At 53.6% G+C, this 17,362-nt stretch overlaps 1 protein-coding gene across 4 annotated transcripts in view; it reads right to left on the reverse strand.

The window, feature by feature from the left end:
* Positions 1 to 16,771, reverse strand: part of HNF4A (hepatocyte nuclear factor 4 alpha) — a 28,117-nt gene extending 11,346 nt beyond the window's left edge. For 3 of the 4 annotated variants that reach the window (XM_029219992.1, XM_029219989.1, XM_029219991.1), the window contains exons 1-6: positions 16,491 to 16,669; positions 12,207 to 12,381; positions 10,999 to 11,093; positions 5,096 to 5,202; positions 4,242 to 4,397; positions 311 to 398 (exon numbers count right to left, since the gene is read on the reverse strand). In XM_029219992.1, the coding sequence (XP_029075825.1) occupies positions 311 to 398; positions 4,242 to 4,397; positions 5,096 to 5,202; positions 10,999 to 11,093; positions 12,207 to 12,381; positions 16,491 to 16,605 (736 nt within the window). In that variant the 5' untranslated portion in view covers positions 16,606 to 16,669. Of the gene's footprint in view, positions 1 to 310; positions 399 to 4,241; positions 4,398 to 5,095; positions 5,203 to 10,998; positions 11,094 to 12,206; positions 12,382 to 16,490 lie in introns of all 4 variants that reach the window. The other variant, XM_029219990.1, reaches the window with a different exon arrangement.
* Between the last annotated feature and the right edge of the window lie 591 nt (positions 16,772 to 17,362).

Genomic DNA, 17,362 nt, shown 5'->3' on the forward strand with positions numbered 1-17,362 from the left:
ACATAGGCTGGGGGTTTGTGCCATTCCTGGATGTCTTTTGCTCCTACTCCAGAAAGTACATCAGAATGCACAGGTTACTCCAGGGCTAACCCTGACTGTGCTCTAACTTGCATGCTGGGGAATTTAGTTCTTCGAGTCCACATTTCTTTGCATCTGAGTGGGGTATCCAGTTGAGAATACTGAGGACAGGACCATTCCTGATCTTCCTCCCTCACTCCTGCACACTACCATGGAAATCTCCCGTGCCCGGGTGTGCTCCGTGCTGGGCACACCCTCTGCAGAGCCCTGGCTGGGCAGGCAGTATCCTCACCTAGAAGCAGAACATCCTTGAACACCATGGAGCGCTTGGTGGCTCCGAGCAGCAGGTGCTCGCCAGCATGGGCTCTGAGCAGGGCCACCTGGAAGAGAGAAGGGATGGCGTCCGGTGTCCATACCCCTGGGAAGGTGTCCACACCCCTGGGAAGGCTGCTCCCGGCCAAGTCAATGACCCTGGGCAAGTCAGCTTAATGCTCTCCTTGCCTATACCTGCCTGAATTATAAAATGGGTATCAGAAAACTGCTGCCTTGGAACTTCCCTGGCGGTCCAGTGGTTAAGACTCTGCTTCCACTGCAGGGGGTATGGGTTCAATCCCTGGGCGGGGAACTAAGATCCCACATGCCGTGCAGTGCGGCCAAAAAAAAACAAAAAAAGAAAAAAAGAAAAGAAAGAAAAAGAAAAGAAAACTGCCTTCCTCCCATAACGGATAAAGCTGCCTGGAAGGGCAAAGAACATGTGCTCAGAACCGGGAGACCAAATGCTGAGCCTGTTCTTGAATTGCTGTGTCCATGGTAGCTGCTGCTCCCCTCTGGGCCTCATCTGCATGGCTGGTAAAACTGTAACAACTGGGTATGTGTGTTTTTTTTTTAGCAGAGACTTAAAGGCTTTCATCAGACTCTCAAGAGGGTCTACAAACCCAAAAAGTTCTAAAAGTTTTAGAGCTTTTTCCTGAATTCCTACCCATGGATCAGCTATGAAAGATTATGAAGACTGTTTTGTAAAAACGCAGATTCTTAGGCCCTACTGCCAAAGACGCTGATTCTGTATGTCTGGGGTGGGCCCAAGAATCTGAAATTAACAAGCTCCTTGGTTGATTCTGATGCACCGTTGTGTTTGGGAAATCATTACTCCAGAAGATCTCCAGGGCATCCACCCACTTGACGCTGGAAGATTCTAGATTCTGAGAAAGCGTTATAAGAATCTGGACATGGATGTTGCTTCCCGAGGCAAAGGTGTGAGCACTGGTCCTTGGCAGGGGATCTGCTTGACCGACCCCTTCCCTACAGAGAGGACAGGGAGGCCTTGGAAGAAGACTGAAGTCTGAGGTGGGAGCCCTGCCAGCGCACAGGAGGACATCGCTTGCCCTTTCAGAACCACCTGCTTCAGTGCTTGCATGAGGACCAAAGGATGGGGCTGGTCAAACAGTAGCAGGCTGGTAGCCTCAAGGATCTTATCTGCAAGGTTGGGTTGGGGAGTTTAGAAGTTTTTTAGCAGGCTAAACTAGGAAGCAAAGATGCTTTTATTCATTAATTCATTGGATTGCTCATTCTTGTAGTCGTCAAATGTTGAGTGCCTACTAAGTGCCAGACACTTGTTTGGGGACACAATGGTGAAAGGAAAGCAAAGGAGGGAGGGAGGAGGAGAAAGAAGAAAGGAAGGGAGGGAGGGAGGGAGGGAGGGAGGGAGGGAGGAAGGGAGGGAGAGAGAGAAGGAAAAAATAGATTGATGGAGGGAGGGAGGGAAGAAGAAAGGAACGTGAGGGTCATGTGATAAAGAGCAATGAGGCAAGAGCAACTACATTCAATGAGGAGATCATAAAAGGCCTCTCCAAGGAGGTGAAGTTGTTCTAAGGCATGGAGGATACCTGGCACATAGTAAGCATTCGATAAATATTTGTTTGAATGAAGCAGGAAGGAATAGGTGAATGGATGGGCCAACTACTTAACATCCTCTCCAGATCGATCCCCTCCTACCGCCATGCCCTTACCTCATCTGTTCCCCCATGGTTAAGCCTGATGAGGGTGAGAGGAAAAGAGGAGAAACGGCAAACAGCCTTGGAGGCGAGAGCTCCCTCTCCATGACCAGGGCAAAAGGAAGCCAAAGGATGCTGATTATTGAGCACTTCCTATATGCCAGGCGCCATGCAGGACTTTCGTCACTTACCCCAGTGCCTCTGCAATCAAGAGGCAGAAGACCTGGATTCACACCCTGTGGCTGCCTTGTTCTGTGACCTTGGGAACATGGCTCTTTCTCTCCAAGCCTTAGTCCCCTTATCCAATGCTACCCAGCCTTCTAGGTTTCAATGGGTTGATGTCCAAGACAAACCAAGAAGCAAACAAACTTGGAAGGTGGTTCCTGGGGCAATGTCGACAGACAGTGCCCCCAGTTCTCCCAGGTGTGCCTCACCCATCTTGGGCAAGATGAGCTCCTTATACACCATGAGTGGGGACCTGGGAACCCTCCTGGCCCTGGGTCTAGCCCCCTAACATGGTGGCTGTTCTGGGGGTGGGCAGGCAGGGGGGTGGTGATGTTAATGATTATTCTGTGTTACTGGCCACCCATCACTGCTCTCTGAGAATGCTCTGAGCCCCAGCCAGGAAGGTTTGGGTGGGAAATCGAGGTTAACAATTGCTTAGCTTGGGGGGGATCTTGTTGCCCTGTTGAGCCCCTGGGAAGGAACAGGAGGGATTAAACATTAATGCAGACTCTCCAGCAGAGGGGACCAGGGCCAGAACATGAGGAGCAGGGAAAAAGGCAGGGGCAGCTCGGCCGAGATCCCTGCCTTGTCATCCCTTCCAAAGCAGAGAGGAATCCATGTGAGAGGGCGTCTGATCTAGCCCATGAGGGTGAGGGCCAGCCAAACCAGGGTTTTCACAGCGTGTCCCCCAGGTGATACTAATGTACTCCAGGAGAGCCTGGGCATCAGAAGACTTCGAGAAGCCCTAGGCTTCCCAAAGTTCCATAGCTGCCTTGCCTGAAGACTTCTCAGAAACTTTAATAGACCGACATGTGTTGCCAATCTTTTGTGCAAATGTGCAAAACAGAGAAGCAAATGCACCAGGAGCCGGTACCTGGAACACTACCCATTGGTGTCCCTCAGCTTCCCTTGGAGCTGAGAAGGTGACCCAGCCCAGCTCCTCTTTCCCAAACAGGGAAAGTGTCTGCAGAGGCCTCAGGGGTGCCCTGGGCAGGCGTTACCATTTACAGCATCTCAGAAACTCAACTGTCCTCAGCCCCCGCCCCTTCAGCCCCCTTTTTCCCCTGGGACATTTTTTGGTATTCCAAAGGAGGTACTTTGGGAAATAAAATGCTGAGTTAAGTCATCTTGGTGGGATACAAGGAAGAAACTGACAGGGAGGTCCGCTGTGGCCTGGGACTGTGTAGGTGCCCCATTACATGATTCACGCTTTTCAAATGGTAAGTGGGAGATTGGGACGGACATGTACACACTACTATATATAAAATAGATAACTAATAAGGACCTACTGTATAGCACAGGGAACTCTACTCAGTACTCTGTAATGGTCTATATGGGAAAAGAATCTAAAGAAAAAAAGTGCATATATGTATATGTATAACTGATTCACTTTGCTGTACACCGAACTAACACGACATTGTAAATCAACCATGCTCCAATAAAAACTTTTTTAAAATGGCAATGTCCCTCAATCCTCCCAACAGCTTTCTGAAGTGGATATTACAATTCCCACTTCACAGATAAGAAAATGGAGGCTCAGAGAGAGAAGGTAATTTGTCCAGGATCACACAGAGAACCTATCTTAGAGCAAAGGCTCAAGCCCAAACCTCCTGATCCCTGCCCCTGAGCCCCTACCAACATCCTCCCCAGGAGAGCTGCCTGGGGCAGTGGTGCAGTGGCTACTAGCCTGGACTTTGAAGCTTGTCTGCTTGTTCTAATACCAGCTGTGTTGGATACTAGCTGTGTGATCTTGAGTAAGTTACTTAACCTCTCTGTGCCCCAGTTTCCTCACCTATAAGATGGTCATAATAGCACTGATCCCCTAGGGTTGTTGGAAGGATTAAATGAACTAATATTTATAAAGTGATTTAAACAGCTCCAGGCGCACATGAGCACTGTGTATGTTTGTTAAATAAAATCAAACCAGTCCAAGGCTATATCCCAGGTGGGCCAGCAGGACCCACCTGCCCAGGGCCCGCACTGCCCGCAGACCGTGTTCACCCTCACCTGGTCGTCCAGGGGGAGCTCGCAGAAAGCTGGGATGTACTTGGCCCACTCGACAAGCACCAGCAGCTGCTCTTTCATGGACTCACACACATCCGCGATGCTGGCGATCTTCTTTGCCCGAATGTCACCATTGATTCCAGAGACAGGGGAGGTGATCTGGGGGAGATGAAGGAAAATGCTGGGGATGGCCAGGCCCTCCTTATATCCTCTGTCCCCTGCACAGAGCCCCCACCCCGGAGAGTTCTCCTGTCTGGAAAAGGGCAGCTGGACTGTGGGTGCCTTCTCAGCTCTGAAGGAAGCTCAGGGAAAACCAGAAAGGGAGGATGCTGAGGAGGCAGTTATGGGGGAAGAAGCTCTCTCTGGGCCTTTATCTGCTGCCTGCCCCGTGCGCCCTCCTCCACCAGCTCCTTTGAACCCCGAGGAACCCCTCAGCCCTAGAGGAGAAGCAGAGCAAAAATCCTCATCCTCATCGGATAAGTGGAGAAACCACTGCCCAGAGAAGTGCTGTGACTTGCCCAAGGTCACACAGCAAGGGGTTGGCTGAGCCCCATTGCTACTCTGTCCACTTGTCCACTCCTCTTTTCTCTTGGGGCTAAGCTGATCTCAGGCCCTCAGCGAGAGAGAAAACTGCCTGGCTTGCAGAATGCAGGCCCCACAGGGCCCCTGAGTGCCGGCTGTGGGTCTTTGCTACTAAACCGGCTGAGCAACCCTGGTCTCAGTTTCCCTTCTGCGATAGCTGAGGGCCCTCCCATCTGCTGCTCCAGGGCCTGGCTGGGGAGGTCAGGGGTGGAGTTGAGATTCCTCTTTGGGGTGAGGGATCCCCAGGTGGGTGGATCCTGGAGGATCCCCAGTACCTGCTGGGACAGGACCTCGGCCTGCAGGAGCGCGTTGATGGAGGGCAGGCTGCTGTCCTCATAGCTCGACCTGCGAGTGCTGATCCGGTCCCGTTCGTTCTGGACGGCTGTGAGGAGGCAGAGAGAGGTGGGGGTGGGGGGCTCCCGTGACATGAGGGGTGGCTGAGGAGCAAGGGGAGGTGGCTGAACCCAGAGGGAAGGACTGCAAGGCTGGCCTGGAACAAAGGAAACAGGGTTGGAGGTGGGAGTTGGGGGGCGCTGGGGAGCGCCCAGGGAGCAGAGCCCAGATCAGCATGTGGGAATGGGGGGAGATGGGTCCTGGCCCAGCTGTGGGAGAACTTGCCAAGCACCACAACTGCCCCGCACACAGCTGGGTGGCTGTAGGAGTGACCCAGCCATCACTGGAGGCATGCAAGGTCGTGATGACTTGGCAGAGGGCTGAAGGTGGGTCTTTGAAGAGGGGATCTGTCTAGACGACAGGCTTTCAAGCTCTGTTTTGAAAAAGGGTCCCTTTCTTTCCAGATGAAAGTGTATAAAACAAGCAAAATGAATTGCTCTGGGTGACGGAGATGGTCAGGGATTCCTGAATGTGGAGGCAAAAGGCCTGGACAAGGGGATCTGGAAGCCCCACCTGCCCTGGTGGCCTCAGCCATCAGCAGGAAGTGCATGTGCTCTAGACAAACCTCTCAGGAGCAGCTCAGGAAAGCTCTGGCTCCCTCCTGACCGACTGCGGGGCCCCCTGCCAGGAACTCAGAGACCCAGGGCCTCCGTCCACCAGGGCCTCACACCCCCCCGGCATCCCCATCCTGGCCTAAGATGTAAGGTGGTCCTTCTGCTGCCCTGGCCTGGCCCTTGGAGTCCAGGAGGCCTCACGGTGGAATGTTTTTGAAGCTGGAAGGAGGGAGGACGAGGCGGCAGGAGACCTGGGTTCCTGTTGGGATTCATCCCTCACTCTCCATGTGCTGGTGGGGGTCACATCCTCTCTCTGGGCCTCGGTCTCCCCATCTATAAGCTTTTCCCTCCAAACCTGCTCCTCGGGGTCTTTGCCATTCCAGGAACAGGCAGGTTCATTCTTCCTCCCAGCCTGGGAGTCTCACTATATGCCTTTTTTCTCACACTCCAAATTCCATCAGAAAGCTTTGCAAGATCCATCTCTGGCTCCAGCTCCGGGCTGGGCCCTGGGGCAGTTCAGACCCTCCTCACTGGTCACTTGGCTTCTGGCCTTGCCCCTGAAGTCTGTGCACTTCTCGAAAGACAAAGGGATCCCCTAAAACCCAACTCAGGTCATATCCCTCCACTGCTCAAAACCAGGACCTCCCCATCATACCCGGAGTAAAGAGACAATTCCTCGCGATGGTCCTGTCTCATCCATCTCGCTTTTATTCTCTCTGCCTGTCAAACCTGCCTCCCCGCTGTTCTGGGACTCACTCGGCCACTCTCCCTCAAAGCCTTCCCGCGGCTGTTCCCACTGCCTGGAATTCTCTTCCCCCTGCAGCTAAGCTGCTTCTTCTTCATTTACTCACGTCTTTGTGCAAATATCACCGTCTCAGAGACACCTGCTCTGACCATCCTGTCTGATGTGGTATCCCTCCCGCAGGCTCTGCCCTTTCTCCAGCCTTATTTTTATTTTTTTGCGGTACGTGGGCCTCTCACTGTTGTGGCCTCTCCCGTTGCGGAACACAGGCTCCGGACGCACAGGCTCAGCGGCCATGGCTCAGGGGCCCAGCCGCTCCGCGGCATGTGGGATCTTCCCAGACCGGGGCACGAACCCGTGTCCCCTGCAACGGCAGGCGGACTCTCAACCACTGCGCCACCAGGGAAGCCCCTTCTCCAGCCTTATTTTTTTTCTTTGTACTTACTCTCTGTTTCTTTCTTCACTCTCTGTCTCTCTAAGAGAAGACAAGCTCCAGAAACCAGAACATCATCCCTATTGTCCGCTGCTGTAGCCCCAACAAGTAGAACAGAGCCTGGCGCACAGTAGGTGCTCAATAAATATCTGTTGAGCGGCTGAAAAAAGGCGCAGGATGAGACAAGCTCTGATTCTTGAGCACATCCTATGCCCCGTTTCTCAATGGAACGTTGACATTCCCGCTATTCAACTCTCTCCTGATTTCACACATTGTTGGAATCAGAGAATGAAAGTCAGATAGTGTACAGGGAGCCCGGGAATTTAGTGGGATATGATAGAGGTCCCAAGGTAAGAAATCTTCTCTCCCCAGACCCACCATTCTGGACGGATGCCAGCTCCCAGCCCCGCTCCCCTGCCTGAGCCCCGCCCCGCCCGCAACACCCCTCCCATGACTACCAGCCCGCACCCACCAGGGCGCCAAGTGGCGGCCTAAGAAAAGGGCTGCTGTCAGCAGCTGGGGATTGGGCTCCTCAAGGTTAGGCCGGTGTTATCAGTGCCCGGCGCGAGCTCAGTCACGGAATGATGTTTTCCACATGTTTGCTCAGTATTAGCAGGGTCGGGGACCTAAGGTAACTTCTATTGAATATTAACCGGCCCGGGCAGAGGCGGAGAGGAGGACCAGCCTGTCTTCCGAGAGAACCCCTGAGTCGGGGCGTAGGGGAGTGCTGGGCTGGGGTTCCCAGGAAGGGCCTCTCAGACGGCCCCTGGCCTACCGCCAGCTTGCACCTCCTGCACCCCTGGCTCTGCGTCCTGGGCTGGATTTCTGACGCCAGGAGTCAGACATTTGTCCTGGGGCTACCAGCGGGGGCCCAGGAAGGTGCAGGTTTAGAGGAAGAAATCTGAGACCGGCTGCTGAGCCCACTGATTCCCCAGATTTCTTCCCAGAGTCTTTGTTCTTTCAGGGAACCCACTTCTGACCACCGTGGAATAGCCTCTGGCCAAACTTATAAGACTTTGAGGTCGAGAGGAAGTTTCAGGAATCTCGACCGAGAAGGTGCCTCCCAAGGCCATCACTACTAGATTTCACCCAGGGACCTTGTTGTCTGCTCAGCTCTGGGGAGCCTGAGCTCTAGTCCTGCCTTCCCCCGACCCAATCACATCACCTCTCTGGCCTCAACTTCTGCATCTGTAAAATGGGGAGGGGGTAGATCTGATGACCTCGTATACAACTGACTGGTCTATAAATGCTACGTTTGCGACCCATACCTTCCTGTCCTCAGGTGCAACTTTTGAGTTTTAATCCCTGGATCTTCCTAAGGCCATCGAGGAAGGGAAATAAAAACTGGTCCCAACTCTCCTGATCGCTGGGGCTTCCACCGAGAATCTCTCTTGACCTCCCACCAGGCCGAGGAGGGGTGTTGGGACTGTAAGACTTAGGTAGAGCTAGTAATGTCCTGACTTCCCAGAACTTGACCACAGTGGCAATGGAACACGTTGCTACCCTGGCCTGTTCTCAAAGCAACCAAGCAACTGCATGTGTCATGATCTCCTGGTTAACCCAAGCATGTAAATAAGCACCAACCTTTACTAGCCCACACTCACTTGCCATCGGTTGATTCTCCTATCCTCCTGGAGTAACGCCACCTTCTCCAAGAAGCCATTGGCTATTCTCAAGCGTAAGCTAAGGCAGAATGGCCGGGGGCTCTCCCTCCCCTTCCAGGAGCCAGGATCCGGGCCTGCTGCCTCTGTGGCAGCTCAGTGGGAGGATCAGGGAACAAATACACATGTCCTGGTGGGCAGTATGTACTTGTACGGGTAGATCAGTGGGCGTAAAGGTAGACTCACAGAGCTGGAAGGGTTCATTATCCACCCCTGTCATTTTATAGATGTGAACACTGGAGCCCAGATGGGGCAGAAACTTCCTCGAAGTGACACGTGAAAGTGACTCTGAATATTTAACAAGAGACATCTATAAAGACCATCCAGATGCAGGACCAGGCTACCTACAGCCTAGGAAGGTAGCCATCTGCTCAGGTGAGCTGCCAACCTTTCTCCACCTGCCTGTCACAAGGCCTGGAATTTTAACATGAAAGATTCATTCTCTCAAACCTAAAATCTTAGGCTGTCGGGGTGATTGATAGAATCACTGGCTCTTAGACTATAGCTCTCAATCTTTTTCTTGCCTCCAGCTGTTCATGCATGCCTCATATTCCCATTCATAACATTTCTTTCTTTCTTTTTTTTTTTTTTGGCCACGCTGCGCAGCATGTGGGATCTTAGTTCCCCGACCAGGGATCGAACCTGCACCCCTGCACTGGAAGCATGGAGTTTTAACCATTAGACCGCCAGGGCAGTCCCCCATTCATAACATTTCTCATTCCACAAAGTCGTTCTCAAGTTCAAGGTGAGACTAGCTCAATCCCATTGATAACTGGGTAGGGGAGAGCAGGGGGGCATCTGCCTTTTGAAAAAGGCCCTCCCCGACTTTGAGGATAACTGAGGTCTGGATGAGAGAATTGTGTTGCTGCGAGCCAGAAGGGGCTTTGGAGACCACGCACTCCTTTGTGAGGATCACAGGACCAGGTTTCCCAGCAGGGCTAGTGAACTCTAAGGGCTCTGTAGGGATGAGACCCAGAAGATGTTTCCCAGGGAGGGAGAAGAGAAAACAGGGGCTCAGAGGTAGAGTCGGGGAGGGGAGACAAGCAAAGCCAAGTTCCCGTCCTTCTCAGTCTGCCCGGGGAAGCCTGGGTCCCAGGCTCCTGCTGCGGGGTGGGGTGGGGTGGGGTGTGTGTGTTTGTACAGAACTAGACCAAGGGTTTTGGCTGCTGTGCCACAGCTGCGGGCTGGAAGCGAAGGTCTGGGAGCCAGTCCCAGGTCTGGGAAAAGTGAGTTGAGCAGAGAAGGAGACAGATTTGAAAATGAGCTCAAGTTACCCAGAGAAGCGGTTAAAAGATGTTTGCCTCCTGAGCTTAGGCTGAAAAACTTTTAAACATTCCTGGGGTCCGGAGGGCTCAGTAGGCAGCACTGAGGTATTGTCCAAACAGCAATGAACTCGGGTCCAAAGCTCTGGGTTCAAACCTCGGAGCTTGTCTGACCAGCTGCGGGGCCTTGGGCAAGTTGCTGAACCATCCTGGGCCTCAGTTCCCTCGTCCATGAAAAGCAGGAAGGATAATACTGCCACACAGGGCTGTCATGAGAATGAAAGGAACTATCAACTGCGGAAACGCCCAGCCAGGGGGTTGGTATCTGCTGGTGGCAGGAGGCCAGGGAGACCCGAATAAACATTGTGCCCCAGCGTTCCCATCCTCCTCCACCCAGGATGAGTCTGGGGCCTTGTTTCCTTTTCCTAGAACGGGAGAACACTGGGTCACCCGATGCCCAAGAAGGAAGATTAAGAAACTGTTTGCGGGGGGCTTCCCTGATGGCGCAGTGGTTGAGAGTCCGCCTGCCGATGCAGGGGACACGGGTTCGTGTCCCGGTCCGGGAAGATCCCACATGCCGCGGAGCGGCTGGGCCCGTGGGCCATGGCGGCTGAGCCTGTGCGTCCGGAGCCTGTGCTCCGCAACGGGAGAGGCCACAGCAGTGAGAGGCCTGTGTACCGCGGGCGGAAAAAAAAAAAAAAGAAACTGCTTGGGGAGAAAGCTCAGCTATAGAACTCTCCCACCCCCGGCCCCATTCCCATTTGCTGAGTCTGGGTGGTGGGTCCATGGATGTTCGTAGTGCCATTCTCTACACTTTTCCTAATGTTTGAAATAGTATATTAAGAAAAAACACCCAACTCGGCTGCCTTGTGTTGGTAAAGGCAGGCAGGGGTGGTGGCGCTGGGAACCTGAGTAGCTGAAAGTGGGAGCTTATCTCTTGGAATCTTTCTCAAGACCAAGCCCAGCCCCTCCCTATGGTCAGATTTTCAGGCCCTCCCTCCTCTCAGCCGTTAGCCAGTCACCCTGGGGCCTGTCACCAAGTCATAAAGTTGTGGCCGCAGTTGTAAATGGCTGCTGGGAGCTTGCGGGTGCAGGTGGGACAGTGGAGTGGCAGGGGGAGGGTCGAGGCTCACCTTCCTTCTTCATGCCAGCCCGGAAGCACTTCTTGAGCCTGCAGTAGCGGCACTGGTTCCTCTTGTCCTTGTCCACCACGCACTGCCGGCTAAATCTGGGGAGGGCTTTGGATGGTTGGGTAGAGAAGAGACCGCCTTCCCCCTCCCAGGTCTGAACCAGGATCCTGGCCATCTGGTTGACCTCCAGCCTCTTTGTTCAAACCTTTCATCCCAGGAGTTCTTCTGCTAACCAACCAGGAGCTGGAAAGGCCCTATGGACTCTCTGAGAGCCCAACCCTGTCCCGCTAAACATGGGGAAACTGAGGCTCAGAGAGGTGACACGTGGCCTCAGACCACTCAGCTGCAAGTGCAAGGCACTGCTATTTCCAGCATATCCTATAAAATCCCAGAGCCCAGAGTGGGCTCCTGATTGTGGATCAGTGTCAATACTTGGTCCACATAAGCCACATTCTTGGGGGCGGGGGGGATATGGAATAGAGGCAGTACCCACAGTGGTTATGGGTGGGACCCTGAGTGTCAATCTGGGCTCTGACATTGATTCAAGCTGGGTGACCTTGGGCAAATTCCTAGTCCTCTCCAAGCCACAGCTTCCTCATCTATAAAATGAGAATAATAATAGTAACGACCACAGCGGGGTGTTGACAGGTGACAATGAGATAATTACCTTAATGGGGCTCAGCACACAATCTGCTCATAGTAAGGGCTCCTAACTGACAGCTACCATTATTTTATTACTGCTGTTACCCAGAATGTGAGATGCTTTGAAGGAGGGATCTCCAAGGCCTTGAGAGAGGTGGAAAGGCTGGGGCCAATCCCCTATTTGCCCCAGAAAAAGCACCAGGTTGGGGGATGGTCCTCATCCTCTGAGGCTTCAGAATTGGCTTGATCCTAAACCACATGGGTCCCCATTTGCTAAATGGGAAAAATAACAATGAGCTTCTGGGAACAGTTAATACAGGCAAAGACTTAGTATGGTGCCTGGCACATGGTAAGTACTCAATAAATGTCAGTCTATGGCTTTATGATCAATAAATGAAGTTCCTAGAATAGATGTTCCCATCTGGATCTGCAAGGACTAAGAAATCAGAGGAGGCTTGAAGGGCTTGAAGGGCAGATGCCTCTGGGACCTATTCAGAGAGAGGACAGACCCGGGGGTATATTAGCCCAAGTGCACCCATTTCCCAGCTGGAGAAATCAACGTTCCTTACCTGCAGGAGTACATGTGGTTCTTTCTTACACTCCTCCGGAAGAAGCCCTTGCAGCCGTCACAGCTTGAGGCACCATAGTGTTTGCCTGTGGCCCGGTCCCCGCAGATGGCACACAGGGCGCTGACACCCAGGCTGTTGGGTGCGTTGAGGTTGGCACCTTCTGATGGGGATGTGTCTGCACCACAAAAGAAAAGTGAGGACACAGCGGGGGCAGAAAGTCACCTCCCGGAGGCCCTGCTCTCCTGGTGGTTTAGATTCAGAAACTGATATGAGCATTGTGGGGATCTCCCCAGGGCTTCAGCCTCAGCTACACCCAGGTGCTGTTATACTCCCTCCAAGAACTTGGGCAAGTTCCTCACCATTTTGGAACCCCCATTTTGCATCTATAACTTAGGGATGGTTGTGGCACTGACTTCACAGAGTTGTTTGCAAAGGTCTGTTCCTCCCCATCGTGGAGACCGCTAGCCCCAGCTTTTCTCTGGGAAGGAACGAAAACCTGGCTGTCTCCTAGGATGCATCGGACCCTTGTAGACCCTGATTGGCTGGGTGGAGGGGACCGTGGGAGGGGCAAATATTCCCCCAGCATCTGCCCAGAACCAGGTCCTGTTCCTCACTCCTCACTGAGTGAACAGGTCTGGGTGGCTCTCAGCTTGGTACCCAGGGGCCCTGAAACTCTCCCAGGGAACAGGAAGACATACATCAAGGACAGTGGCTCGTTTGCCCTCCTGGGAGGATCATGGCAAGGATCTGAGCACCTCATAGCAAAAGCTACTGCATCTATGTAAATGTGAAGAGGGGAATAAGAGGCAGGTGGCTGGGGTCCTGGGTACTAGTACTGCTACCAACTTGCTTGTGGCCTTGGGACAAGCTCCTTTTCCTTGCTTCAATTTCCCCTGGGCCTCAGTTTCCCTAACTGCAGAGAGGGGCAGTTTGACTGGTCCAGTCGTTTTCAATTTTTTTTAAGTTTCAGCAGCTGAACCCTCTTTTTTGTAAGCAAATATTCCACCAAGGATAGACCTCTTAGAGAAGTTGACAAACACTATTGACCATCTCCCCAGAAAAATGCCTACATATGCACATCTCACAAAGTCATACACACACGTGTTTTCATAGAAACCCTGAATCCAATCTTGAATTCCTAGGGAACATCTAGCTAAGAACTGGAGAGGGATATAGTTCTGTAGTTAAGGGCACAACCTCTGTAGCCCTTCTGCCAAGTTTAAATCGTAGCTTGCCCACCTCTTAGCTGTGTGACCTTGGCTGCATTAATTCACTTCTCTGTGCCTTCATTTCCTCGCGTGTAAAATGGGGAACATGATAATCCCCAGGTCTGTTATGAAGATTCAGTGAATCAATATATGTGAAGTGCTTGGCACATAACAAGCACTATATCAGTGTTTGTGAAATGAAAACTTTTCTGCAGAAGAAAACTCTGGGAGCAGATGACTTCCAGCCTCCAAGCACCAGTGGACATCTCATTGCTGCTGTGGCCTAGCTGAACATCACCTAGACTCCCGAGGGTGCCCAGGAGTGCGGCCCCCTCCACTTGGTGAATTATTCCTGGAGATGGGGATAATTGTTAAACTGCGTTGGTGCCCTTTCTCCCTCAGCCTTGCCTCCTCCAACCCCCAGGAGAGCTGACCCCACAACTCAGGTGGAGGCTGGGGGAAGGGGCTCCCATATCCTGGGCAGGATAGGCTGGGTGATGCCAAGTATATCACCCCACTCCCAGGGTCAGCTGATGGCTCCCATTCTCCAGGTGAGAACATCAAGGCCCGGAGAGGACAGGACTTGCCCAGAGTCATCACGTTGCTGTTAGGTAGAGGAACCAGGTTTATGGTCCAGGTGTGAGGGCCAGTGCTGGCCTTATTGGGGTGTCTGCTGGGGCCTCTGATAAACAAGGGCTTCTGCCACTTCTGAATCAAGGGTGGCAGGCAGGTAGGGAGCTATCTTTGGAGCCTTCAAGCCTCCAGCCCAGGGTTATGCAAAAGATAACCCCAACTCTCAACCCACTTCAAACTCCAAGGGAGAACGTAGACTCTTCTTAGAGATGCTCAGAGTTCCCGAGATGACTCATGCGGGGCCAGGACCAGTTACCAGCGCTAAGCACTCAGGTGCCTTATCGTTTTTTTTTTTTTTTTTTTTTTTTGCATTACGCGGGCCTCTCCCATTGCGGAGCACAGGCTCCGGACGCACAGGCTCAGCGGCCGTGGCTCACGGGCCTAGCCGCTCTGCAGCATGTGGGATCTTCCTGGACCGGGGCATGAACCCACGTCCCCTGCATCGGCAGGCGGACTCTCAACCACTGCGCCACCACGGAAGCCCCAAGTGCCTTATCTTACTGGATCCTCTGGTTAGCCCTGGGAGGCAGGCGCTATGATTTACTCTCACTTTACAGATGAGAAAACTGAGGCTCAGAGAGGAAAATGGCTTGGCAAGTTCACACAGGTAGGAAGGATTTATGCCAGAATTTGAGCCCCGATCTTTCTGGCTCCAGAGCTGGAGGCTGTCCTGTCTTCAGAACAGCCGGTAAGGAGTCTGGCCTCTGTCTCAGGAACACACAGTTCTCGGGAGCTGGAGATATGCGCTTTGAAGGGGTGATGGGGGCAGCCCAGGGCTGGGCGGTGACCAGGTGTGGCAGCACACACTATCCCTCTGGGGTCACACAGACCCTGCCTAGTGCAGCAGCTTCTTGTTTACCATTTCCTGTGTGTTTTCCCCTCAGTTCCCTCACGTGATACCCGGACACTCCTAAAAGCCGGCCGGCCAGCAGGCCTCAGGTGACTAAGCCCATTTTGTAGAATATACAGAGGCCAGGAGAGGGGAGGTGACATGCCCAAGGTCACACAGTGAGCGAATGGCAGGGGGAGGCGAGCAGCTGGTAAGACTGACCACGGGCAGTGCCCACTGACCACGGGCAGGGCAGATACCTCTCTCTGGCTGAGCTGAGCTGACCCAAGTTCTACAGACCTCAGCTGAAGCCACGGAGCCATGGAAGGAAGGCAGGTGGAAGGCCAACCTCGGCCAGCTGCCCTCTCTCCTGTGAGGCTGGCCTTCGACCAGTCAGGTCCCGGCATCCTGGCTTCCAGGCCTCCTCCCTTCCCCCATCTCTTTGTACAGGAGACCCCCCCCCCCCCGCCTTCAAATGTGCTCTAGGTGATATGGGAGCGTATGTACAAACCTGGGGAGAGACACACAGGCAACACAATCTGCTCTAAGACAAATGGACCTGTTGCTGATATGAATCGCATTTGTTGAATGGCAACCCTGCACATCACGTGTACACAATCACATCACGTGTACACAATCACACGTGCTCTGGACCCCCGAGGGCAGGGATGCGCACACATACACAAGCAGGCATAAACAGGATGCCCAAACGGGACATACACCCAGGAAGCTCGGGGCACACAAACCAATCCACATCCACAGACCACATGTGCAAACATCCACAGACACACGTACACACACTCATCACCGCTCACGGACATAAGCAAGACAAACGCAGGCATCCCTAGAGACACCAACAAACACAAACCCACTCAGTGAACAAATGCAACTAGAAATAAGACACAGAACCCTCACCCACAGACAGGCGAACACAAACATGCAAGTGGATTCCCGGAAACACACGTTTGCAACACACTGCCACCTGCCCACACGCGTACACGGAAACTCATGCATGCGCGCCAAGAGGAGGTCACGATCGCACACCAGCGCGCACACACACGGCACACGCACTACTGATCCGCCTCTCATTTAGCAAAACCTCCCTGAGAACTCCATTTTCTCTGAGTGGGGCGTTCACCCCAGGAAAGTCCCAAAGATGCCCTGAAACACAGCTGTGCCTCCATCCACTGTCCCCAGGGACAGGACATACCTTTCCATCTCTCTGGACCTAGGCCCAAGGGGTTCAAGAAGGGACCACGTTGGACCAGTTACTGGAGCTGGACACCAAGAGGAAGCTCCCATGAAGTCCCCGCTCCCAGTGACACGCTGAGCGGGGACAGCTTTGGTAACAGGGACCACAGGGGCCTGGCAGGAATACCTGGGACCTACTTTTGCTGAAGATTTGCCCTTGCAGCACTCCCCCAACCCAGAATACCTCTGGTCACTGTACCTGGGCACATCTGCTTCACCTGGCAACACCTGTGCTCTCACCTATGGGACCAACGTGCTAATCTGTCATTCTCCCAGTCCCAAACTGAGTGCTGAAGAGTCGCTCCCGTACCTGGGCACACCTGCCCCCAACTGGCACACCTGGGCACACCTGCCCCCACCTACCATTGCCCATCGTCAACACCTGCACATTCTCAAACTCCAGGGTGGTGTAGGCTGGGTCCAGCGCAGCACTGTAGTCGGCCATGTCCATGTCGACAAGGGTTTTGGAGAGGCGCATCCTCCCCTCTTCACACCTCGGCCACCTGCCCTGCCCAGGATGCCCACCCCGAAGGCTCTGGGCCGAGCCCCAGCCCCCGCCCTCTGCCCTCCCACCACCTCCTCCCAGGTGCCCTCTCTGCCTTCCTGCGTTTCAAACCGTCCTCTGGGAGGATCTGCCGGGAGTCTTGGCCTAGCCCCTGCGAAGGGGTGGAGGCTCTGCCAGGGAGGGTTGGGGGTTAATGGTTAATCGGCTCCCCCACTGGTGGACCGGCTGGGCGGGGCCACAGGGATTTGGCTCTTTGTTGGTTTCTGGCTGACCCCCCGGAGTGCTATTACAACGGATGGGGCCCCAACTCCCCAGTATTGTGTTATCAATTCTGTAAGATGGGCACACTAATTCACCAGCCTCCATCTGACCCTGACTCAGCCACCCTCCAAGTGACTGTCGCCCCGAGTCAGGCTGATACGCTCACATATACCCTAGGACACTGACAGCCCACCTCCAAGATGCCCTAATTCAGTAACTTCCCCAGTCATTGACTTCGACCCTCAATGCTCTCGCAGAGATAAAGCTGCCTCAATGGCTCACGAATCAGAAACATAAATCCCAGGCCCCAGATACCAATCTTCTAGATCCTCGTTCTGGGAGCACCCTTCCAGGTTCCTGCCTCTCCTGGGAGCAGGGAGGACTGAGAGGCCCACACTGCTGTCTGGGTCCCCCACCCTGCTCCCCAGGACCCCGCCCTGGCCACCACCAGCCCTCATAGGGGGCTGCT

The sequence above is a fragment of the Monodon monoceros genome, unplaced genomic scaffold (genome assembly GCF_005190385.1).
Source record: "Monodon monoceros isolate NGI ecotype Baffin Bay Population unplaced genomic scaffold, NGI_Narwhal_1 Super_Scaffold_13, whole genome shotgun sequence".
NCBI lineage: Eukaryota > Metazoa > Chordata > Mammalia > Artiodactyla > Monodontidae > Monodon > Monodon monoceros.